Below are 10247 nucleotides of genomic sequence, written 5' to 3' on the forward strand. Positions count from 1 at the left end.
TTAACCTCAACATATAAAGCATGGCCTGGAATTAGTATGGTGGTGCGCACCTTTAATCTTACTGCTTGGGAGGCAGAGGTAAGTGAATCTCTTTGAGTTCTAGGCCAGCCTGGTCTACATAGTGAGTCCCAGGGCAGCCAAGACTACAAAGTAAGAGCCTGACTCACACACACTAACAGGTGGCCTGTAAGAGGGAAAGCGGATAAGGCATCTTCTGCAAACAATAGCAGCACAGGTTACAGTTGCAAAGAGTAGGAAGTCTCTGAACAGGGTCATCAACATGCTAATGGTGTCTGCCTCTGATAGGGGAGCAGAAGCATGATGGAGAATCGTCTTACTGCTTACACAGTACTAAACTACAACTAGCATCAGTTAGTTGGGAACGGTGGTATATTCATAAGTCATAATTGACTAATATGGCCAGTTTGCAATACAGACATACACGGATGACATTTTTTAAAAAAAATAAATAAAACCAGAAGTGATGCTTAGGGCTTCATGCAGCGGCCCAGATGGGTCCCAAACAGCACAGAGTAAAGCAAGTCCCCGACTGTCCACAGTGCTGCTCTTACAGTCCCTAGCCTCACACTAGCCACCCCCCCATGTCCTTTCTATCCAGCAATAATTTCCCCAGAGATCAGGCCAAGAAGTGCAGGCAGTTCACCCCACATCTCAATGAATAGCTACGGAGAAAGGTCAATAGCTCCCAAATGTATCAGTTTCCACAGGGAATACAGAAACAAGAGAAAGAACTCTTGAGACTCCTTGCTTACAATGCCACCCCCTTGGTGACCCTGATACCTCCTGGCATTGATGTCTGATGAGTCATATGGTGATAGCGGGGGCAGGGTGTCCACAGTCAGCGTGTGCTTGTAACTTTGAATCATCACAGGCGTGAGCCAGGAAAATGTGGCAAAAGACAGCAGGCCAGCATCATCCACAGGATTGGGTGCCAACCTAGAGCAAATCGTATTCGCATGTTCTTGGGTGCTGGGCTCACTGCCCTAATACCCTGGCTTGAATTTCTAACCACAGTAGGAATCACAGTCATATGTGAACCCTGGAACCTGCATTCATCAGCCCTTTGGAGAGTTGTTGGTCTAGCTTACCACAGCTCAGGAGAACAGATGGTGAATGTTCAGGAAACACACAGGTCAGCTGTTAAATACAGCCAATATTCAAAACTGAGTAACATACATTTAACTATATTACCCTGTAATTAAAGGAAACCAGACCCAAACTTAGCACTACCTAATTATTTTACTATTTTTGATTATAATTTTTAATACATTTATTAGATTGTAAGTAAAAAAAAAACTTCAGAACATTGCATAAATTTGGGGGTCATGCTGCATGGGGCCCAGACTGACTGTTCCAATTTTCACAAACATGCTGTTGAAGTGAGCGTCCTCTTAAGTTCCACACATTCATTTACCATCTTTGTGGTGGGAATATCCAGGAGTGGGGAGCCACTGTAGGTCTCTCCAACTCCACGTTCAGTGATGTCATCTTGGTAGCCAGGGTATGGTACTTACATCACAATAATTGGAAAATATATGGGGTGAATATGGTCAAAATGGAGTAAGTGTGAGAGAGCAGGGAGAAAGAGATTGTCAAGACTAAATAAAATCTGAGACATGCTATAAGTCCAAGAGGTGCCACTTGGACCTCTGTTACTCGGAAAAGACAGTGTTGTGGTTAACGATATATGAAATAACATACTGAACTATTGAGCATATGTGCTTGGAAGTCAGGCTGCCTGAGACACTATCCTTATCATAGAGTTTAAAATGACCCACTCTCTGGCTCTGTGTTCCAGGCCCTTAGTGTGGTCTTGCAGCTCATGTCAGCAAAAGGTGGAGTCTATTTCCCTCACTCTGAATCTGAGATGTCCTGCACCTCACTTTGGTGGACAGAACACAGCAAAGGTGATGTGCTGGCATGAGTATGAGTCTTAGAAGTCCCCTGGAGGTTTTGTGACCACATGCCCAAGTGTCTCTATTGTCCCAGTCAACTGTTGGTCAACCCTCAGAAACACACATGAGAGGAGTTCCAGTGAGGATCCAGTGACGACGGTGTACCAGAAACCAGAGAACTTGAACTAAACCAGTGACTCATTGCAATGAACATTTGCTAAATAAAGCTGGTTGAACGGATGAGTATACTGTGTGACACACTGCTCCCAATGCCACCAGGATGAATGAACAGGTGTTGGAGAGGCAGAAAAGAATTAGAAACAGAGAGGATTTTTTGGTTTTGGTTTGGTTGGTTTTGTTTTTTGTTTTGGTTTATTCTTGTTTTGGTTTGTTTGTTTTGGTTTTTTGATTTATTTTCTTTTATTTTCTTTCGGGGGGAGGGGTTCTTCAGGGGTGAAGAGAAGATATGGGGGAACAGGGGGTGAGCAGAATTAGGGTTCATGATGGAAAATTCCCAAGAAATCAATAAAGAAATTATATTAAATAAATAATTTTTTTAAAAAAATCTGTAATATCCTAGCCCACAACTCCAGCAGAAGACTTCCACTCTACCTGAGGCCACACCAGTACCAGGAAACCTAGTTTCCAGCAGCACCCCCTTCCCTAGGCTCCATCCCAGTCCACAACTCCAGCAGAAGTTTCCCACCCTACCAGAGGCTACATGGGTACTAGAAAACCCAGGAACCCCAGGTTCTCAGAACCCCAGAGGCCACACCACTATCCAGGACCCCAAAGGTTCCCATAACTCCAGAACCCCAGAGGCAATGCAAACAACCCAAAAACCATCACAATTTCAACACAATTCTTCACAAATCTTGCAAGAATAACACTCAACTTCAAGTAGAAAAACAAAAAACCCAGAATAGCTAAAGTAGTCCTATACAATAAAAGAACTTCTGGAAGTATCACAAAGGATTTTCAACAGAAGAATCTCAAATGGCCAAGAAGCACTTGAAGAAATGTTCAGCATCCTTAGTCATCAGGGAAATGCAAGTCAAAATGACTCCGAGGTTCACTCTTATACCTGTAAGAATGGCTAAGGTCAGAAACATAAGTGACAGCTCATGCTGGAGAGGATGTGGAGCAAGGGGAACACTCCTCCATTGCTAGTGAGAAGGTAAACTTGTACAGCCACTTTGGAAATCAATATTGTACTTTCTCGGGAAAATAGGAATCCATCTGCTGTATTACTCTTGGGACAACCCAGTCACATAACCTTCAACCCACAATTTGTCCTGCCTACAAGATGTGCTAGGATAAAGGTGGCACAGAAATTGTGGGAGTGGCCAACCAACGACTGGTTCAGCTTGAGAATCATATCATGAGAGGGAGCCCACCCCTCACACTGCCAGCAGGGCCAGGATCCAGAGGCTGGATGGCCCAGAGATCTAGGATAAAACCATAAAACCAACCATTACTGGCAAAAAAAAAAAAAAAAGTCAATGAAATGATTCCTAATGATATTCTGCTATACTCATAGGTTGATGCCTAGCCCAACTGTCATCAGAGAGGCTTCATCTAGCAACAGATGGGAATAGATACAGAGACCTACAGCCAAATATTAGGTGGAACTTTGGGAATTCTGTGGAAGAGGGAGAGGAAGGATTAAAGGAGCCAGAGAGGTCAAGGTCACTACAAAAAAACAAACAAACAAACAAACAAAAAAAAAACACAGAATCAACTAACACCAGCTCATAGGGGCTCACAGAGACTGACCGACAACCAGGGAGCCTGAATGGGACTGGGTGTTGTGTGTGTGTGTGTGTGTGTGTGTGTGTGTGTGTGTGTGTGTGTATCTCAGTTGTACAATTTGGTCTTCTTGTGGAACTCCTGACAGTGGGATCAGGAGCTATTTATGACTCCTCTGATGGCTTTTGGAACCCTATTCCTCATACTGGGTTGCCTTGTCCAGACTCAATACAAGGGGATGTGCCTAGTCTTGATATGCCATGCTTGGTTGATTTCCATGGGAGGCCTGCCCTTTTCTGAAGAGAAATGGAGGAGTGGATAGAGGGGGCAGAAGGACAGCGGAGGGGAACTGGGAAGAGAGGAAGGAGGGGGAACCAGTCAGGATGTAATAATAAAATAATAATAATGAAAATGAGTATAAATACATTTAAGTAAATAAATAAATTTGGGGGGAGAGTGAAGGCTGCCTGCTGAACTGCAGGCAGGTGATTTAGCCTCTTCCAATTGTCTTCCCTTCGGCTAAAGATGGTGACAGAGCCTCTACAGTGAATAAAGAAGCTGGATCTGATGACTCACATCTGCAATCCTAGCACCTGAGTGGCTGAGGCAGGAAGAGCCAGCAGTCCCAGCACAGAAAAAGCTGCTATAACATGAGCTGCCCTCCTCTCTCCGACCACAGAAAGAGGAAGAAGTTAGCAGCCCACGAGTAAGTGGATGTGTGGCTGGCTGGATGAATTAAAGGACAGACATATGGAGGGGCACATAGAAGGCAGAGGCTGCAATCCCTAGAGGCCCCACCCACCTTGGTCCTCCTCCTGGCTCACCTTGCACAGGGTCGCACTGGGATCATGGTTTTCAGGCTGGGATCATATCTCTCGGAAAATGATCTCCGCTGGCCTCGCCGATCCAGGTCTGAGATGAGGTAGGGGCCTTCACCCACCATCCTGATGGTGTTCAGGAGCCCTAGACTCTTGGCCTTGGGACAGTTTCACTCTGCAGACAAAGATGGAGAAGGCTCACTGAGAAATGAGGACATAGGGAGTAGAGTCAAAGCCACTGCTTCACCCAGACCTCTTTGCTTGCTTTGAGCCCCCCAACATGGTTTTACCCATCAGTCTCAATATCTAGGAAGGACTGTGGCCAGATACCACCAACACCCCTGAACCTACATGTTTAGTAAGCTTATCGTAGCCCCATTCTGTTCCAATCTTGAGTTGGCTGGGAGCCACAGGTCCTCCTGTGAGATTTCAGTGAGGGTCAACCCATGGGCAAGGCTGCTTCTCAGCCCAGCAAGGCAGCCTCAGGAAAAATGGTTCTGCTTTCTCAGTGTGGATGAACTCTACCATACATGTACACCTTTGTCTGTTGGGATCCTTCCAGGAGCTTATGCATCTATGTCCCCTCCAACTGGATACCCAGTGGGCAAAAAGAACTCCAACAAAGCCACTCTTCAGGACCAGCCACATCTTGACAAGTCAGTGCCTCCTTTAGTTCTGTGGCCAATGCCCCCAGTAAAACCCCATAACCCAGGTGGAGAGAAATCATTCTGTCTGCCTGGCCTACAGATCAACTCCCCCATATCTGGAGTTCCCACAGCAGGCTCTTATTTTAAGGTCCTGTCCTTTTCTGAGGCCTACCTCTGTGCTTGCCCTGAGTTCCCACAACAGCCCTATCCCCAAGTACAGGGAATAAATGTCCCTTTATTGCTAATGCTGTATTGAAATGATTTCTGTCCCTCTTAAGTAGAGGCCAGATCCATATTGTTACATAGACACAGGGCTCAATTTCCTGTGTGTTCCCCCTGGAAGTTCTCCTGGTTAGAAAGAGTGACAAAATCAATTCTCGTGACTGGTAAACCATGGAATGGAAGCGGCCCTCAGGTGGACTCCTTTACAAATCCCTCACTGTCATGAAGAGGAAACAGGCTAGGAAAAGGGAAGGACTTCCTTACTCTGAAAATGATAGTCTTGTCCCTGGCAGTCCAGACTTGGAGAAACCGAAGCTTGCTCCTCTTCCTCGGGTAACCTTGAAAAATTCCTTACGTGTCCTGTATTACAAGAGGCATGCCTCAGGAACAATATGCCTTCCCCCCCCCCACACACAACAAAATATGAAAACAAAAGCTTTATTGAAACGGGAAAAATCTCAGTAGACACTGAGACGTGAAATCGGATGGGAGAGGCACATGTTTTATGTGCGGTAGATCTGCTCAAAATCTCTTCATTCGGTTAATGAATATTAATGACCAGGATACCACAGACAGGGCTCCAGAATCCTAATTCAATCAGGAAATAGAATTTTCTAAAGTTGCTAAACCTTCTGCTAATGTGGGCCCTGCCTGCTCCATAAGTACACTACTCACACTGTACTCCAGCCAGGCTAAATGTATTAGTGCCTCCTGAACAAAGTACCAGTCCCTTCCTGCTGCTCCTGGGTCTTTGCGCACACACCTAAAGCAATTTGGCCCCTCCTTCACTGTCCAGTTCTCAGAGCACACCTTTCTTTTGCTGAGAAATTTTCCTTGTTACCCAAATGACGGTGGGTCTCTCACTAGCAGCCGCACTTTAACGCTTAGCCCCGTCGCTGTACACACTACCTATTTGGTGCATATGTGTCTGCTGGGATTAATAATGGCTAGTATCTGAGAAGTCTAAAACAGAAATGTTCCCATCGAAGAAAAAAGGAAATGAGAAGACAATAGCACCATTATACTATAAATCACAGGACACCAAAGTAAGGTGTAAGTAAGCTAAGAAACCAGAGTGGGGGGGAGAGGGAGAGAGAGAGAGAGAGAGAGAGAGAGAGAGAGAGAGAGAGAGAGAGAGAGGGAGAGAGAGGGCACTAATTAGTAGACTATCCCACAAACACCAATAAGGAATGGGAAATTTAAAAAACAAAACAACAACCATAAGAGATAAATGGAAGACAAAAAGCAAGCTAATAGTTTTAAACTAAGTCATACCAATAACTATATTAGATATACATGAACTAAGCATTTCAATTTTTGAAAATGAAGATTGTGATGTCAAAGAATAGAAAAGCAAGATCCCATGACATGCTGCCTACAAGAGACACATTTTAAACCTGAAGGTACAGCTAGTCTCAGTGGTCAATGTCTGTAAGCTCAGCTATTCAGTCGGTTGGGGTGGAAGGAGTATAGATTCAAGCCCTGCCTGGTTAACTTAGCACCACCATACCTCAAAGTAAAAGTAACAACCAGCAAAGGACTGGAGATACAGCTCAGTGTCAGAGGTGCCTAGAGCTCCCCAGGGTCAACCCAAACTACCACTGAGAAAAATAAATACATAGGCAAAGTGGCTAGGAAAGGAAAACCCCAATGATAAGACATAAATATAAAGGAAGACATGAATGGGCTTTTGAGAGGGGAGGGTTTCTTACGGCAAATTGAAAGCATAATTAAAGTCATGACTAAGGCCACCACACTGAAATCTCAAACTTGTCAGAAGGCATCATTGATTAAATGCTAGGAAAAGCAATGTGCTGATGTGATGTGAATATAACCCTTTAACTGTACAGAATTAGTACTTACAATTTTTAAAAGATTTCTATAGACCGATAATGAATAAATACTCAATTAGGAAGGTAAACAAAAGATGTGGCTAAGTAATTGACAGACGAGCTCACTGAACACACAAAGCCGGTATGATGGCACACAGCTGCAGTCCCAGCACAGAGAGGACAAGTCAGGAACGAGTTTGAGGTCAATCTGTGTTCCATAGGAAGAGCCTGTCTCAAAACAACAAAACAGCAACAAATTCTTTTTAAAACACACAGGAAAACACGCTCAGTCTCTAAGCCGCAGTGGTGTTAAAACCACAATAACAGCTACCTCTGATTCTTCAAATAGGCAATATTATAAAGCCTGAAAGTTGTAGGTCTTGGCATAAGTAAAGAGTACTTACACTCTTAAACCCTGCTGGTGAGAAAGTAAGTTGTGCCAATAATTTATAAATCAATTTTAGCATCGTCAACATAGCCAGCAACCAGGCATGCACTTGGCAGATGACACAGTCTCCCTGCTTACGCAATTTTCCATGAAGTAGCTTAAAATTTGCAAGCTCCTTTTCCCTCCCTTCTCAAATCCTCTCCTGCCTCTCTTACCTTCTTCTCTCGTGCTTATTGGTGTCAAGACAGAAATGCAATATAAAACACACACACCAGCAAACAACCCACAGACAATGGAATCTCATGAAAACATACTATATCGACTTCTCCAGGAATTCTTGCTGTTTACCGTATCTCCAGCATGCACAGATAAGAAAATGGCTTGACAAACTGTACACTATGAACACGGTGCATTTCCACTTAAAATTAAAGGCAAATGAACTAGGCCCACATATCAACCTATGCGAGTAGCACATGTGATAAGCTAAGAGAGAGGGGGAGACAGAGACAGAGAGGACATTTTATCATTACAGAAGACAAAGGAAGTAAGGAAATGTTCCTGCTAGAGAAAACCAAAGGCACGACAGCTAAAGGCAACACACAGTCCTGTGTGGCATGCTGAACAAGGAAAATAGTTAAAGGACATGAATGAGACACCCGAAGAGGTTTGCATGTGGGCTGTGTGGGCTGTGGGTTGTGCAGCAATGTTAAGTTAAGGTCTAATGTCCTGCTTTCGACTGTTAAATGATTGAAGATAGTTATCATTTTGGTGATTCTGGCTATATAAGAATCTATATTCCTGAGAAATAAATATTCAGAGGAAATGCAGCAAATTGCCTGAGACTTTCAAATGTGTCAATAATAATAATAGAAGCCAGGCGTGGGGATGCACACCTGCAGTTCTAGCATAGAGCACGGGCACAGGGGTCCGGAGGTCACAGACAGTGCTAATAAATAATGCATGCAGAGAATATTAAGTCATCCTAGCAGCTTGTTATTTTGTCTGCGTATTGCTGAAATTTCTTATCATTATTCTTACCACCTTTCTGTGAATTTGAAATAATTTGAAAATGAAAAATTAAACATTTTAAGAACAAAGAACCCTCCAGGGAATGCATTGTTTTCCTTCTGTGAAACTGATTGACATTTCCCCATGAACCCTGCTTGAGTCTCAGGGACCAGGAAGACCACATGCATGCAGCTGCCATTTGAAGGCAATCACCGTGTTTTGCTTTAGCTTGCACCCAGCCTCTGTTCCTTCCTTGTCGGGTCTCAACTTCTGGCTCCTCTATCCTGACAAGGGTCAGCCTGCCTTACATATGACTTCTGGTTTCTTGCTCACCTCTTTACTGGGGAAGGATCCTATCAGCTTGTCTGAGGTAATGAACATCTCAAGATGTCCAGCACAAGAAGCCAGCCTCCCTAATGTCCAACCCAGAAGGCCCTACATAGGAAACTGGTACTGGGAGGTCATTTCCTCGAACAAGCCACAGGGACTGCCGACTAAGACGCCCTATGATGGTGCAGAAGCATTGCAGCTGGAACGGTATCTTACTAAAATTGCCAGCCCAGGGTGGGGGGAGTGACACTCTTTAAATCAGGAAGTGTGCTTTGGGTTACATCTCTCTCCCGTCTGGCGTGCCATCCTTTGCCAGGAGCAGGAAGCAGCCTAGAGTGAGAAGGAATCTGCTTGCCAGCAGTCACAGAGAAGCAGGAGCCCCTGATGTGGGTGGCAGTTGGGGGTGGGTGGGCGGGCATGATGGCAGGCGGCTTGCTAGGCCAGGGACTCTGCAGCCATCATTCATAATGGAGCACCTCAGAACTGGCAGGAGATTGGGAACGGTCCCTGGAGCCCCTTGCTGTTTTCAGGTGGGGGTTTCTAACCTAACTTCAATCTACAGGGCTGGCAGAAGCAGAGAGGCCTCTACTTAGAACAAAGAACACAAACAAGCAATTTTAGAAGTCCACTCTATGTGGTCTGCATAGTTCAATTTTTTCCCAGCTTGTAGAAAGCATGTATTAAGGGCAGCACATTTTTCTTTAAAAGATTTCTTGCTTGGTCAAAAAGAAAAAAAAAAAAAAACTCAACATCTCTCATGGCTACAGTCAGACACTGCAGAAAGCAGGCACCCATGCTGCTTTGAGCCACAGGCTGCAGAACGGCTGCTGGTCCCTGGTTCTGGGCCTCTGGGCTGCATAAATACTGTTTGTTTTCCCCTGTCCTTGACTCTGTTCAAAGTGAGAGGAGAAAAGATGTCTAGAGGGCAGCTTTGGAAGAAACCTCTTCTATTCCTATACAGTGCTCTCTTACACTTACAAGGGCACACTGCAGATCAGAATTCTGGGTGTCGCTTCTGCAATGGTCGTCCTTCCTCAGGACTCCGCTGATCCTCTGCAGCTGAGTCCTTCACCAGAAAACCCTTCCAGATAAGAAGCTAGGGTTCCCACCTCCCCATAAATCCTCTCTGTCCCTGCTCCCTCCCTCCCTCCCCTTCATTCTCCCTCTCTCCCCCTCCCTCCCTCCCCTTTTCTCTTCCCCTTTCTCCCTCCCTCTAGGCCTCTCCCTCCCTCTCATTTTCTGGTACTAGGAATTGAATCTAAGTCTCCAAGCATGCTATTGAACCACACCCCAGCCCAGTGAATCCATTATTTACATAAAGTATTTGATGCCTCCTA

The 10247-nt window shown here is 44.9% G+C and overlaps 1 protein-coding gene across 1 annotated transcript in view; it reads right to left on the reverse strand.

The window, feature by feature from the left end:
* Abcc12 (ATP binding cassette subfamily C member 12) overlaps positions 1-5724 on the reverse strand; it is a 63277-nt gene extending 57553 nt beyond the window's left edge. The window contains exons 1-3 of the mRNA XM_051195051.1: positions 5617-5724; positions 4490-4658; positions 802-957 (exon numbers count right to left, since the gene is read on the reverse strand). Of these exons, the coding sequence (XP_051051008.1) occupies positions 802-957; positions 4490-4608 (275 nt within the window). The 5' untranslated portion in view covers positions 4609-4658; positions 5617-5724. The remainder of the gene's footprint in view (positions 1-801; positions 958-4489; positions 4659-5616) is intronic.
* Between the last annotated feature and the right edge of the window lie 4523 nt (positions 5725-10247).

The sequence above is a fragment of the Phodopus roborovskii genome, unplaced genomic scaffold, assembly GCF_943737965.1.
Source record: "Phodopus roborovskii unplaced genomic scaffold, PHOROB, whole genome shotgun sequence".
Taxonomy (NCBI): domain Eukaryota; kingdom Metazoa; phylum Chordata; class Mammalia; order Rodentia; family Cricetidae; genus Phodopus; species Phodopus roborovskii.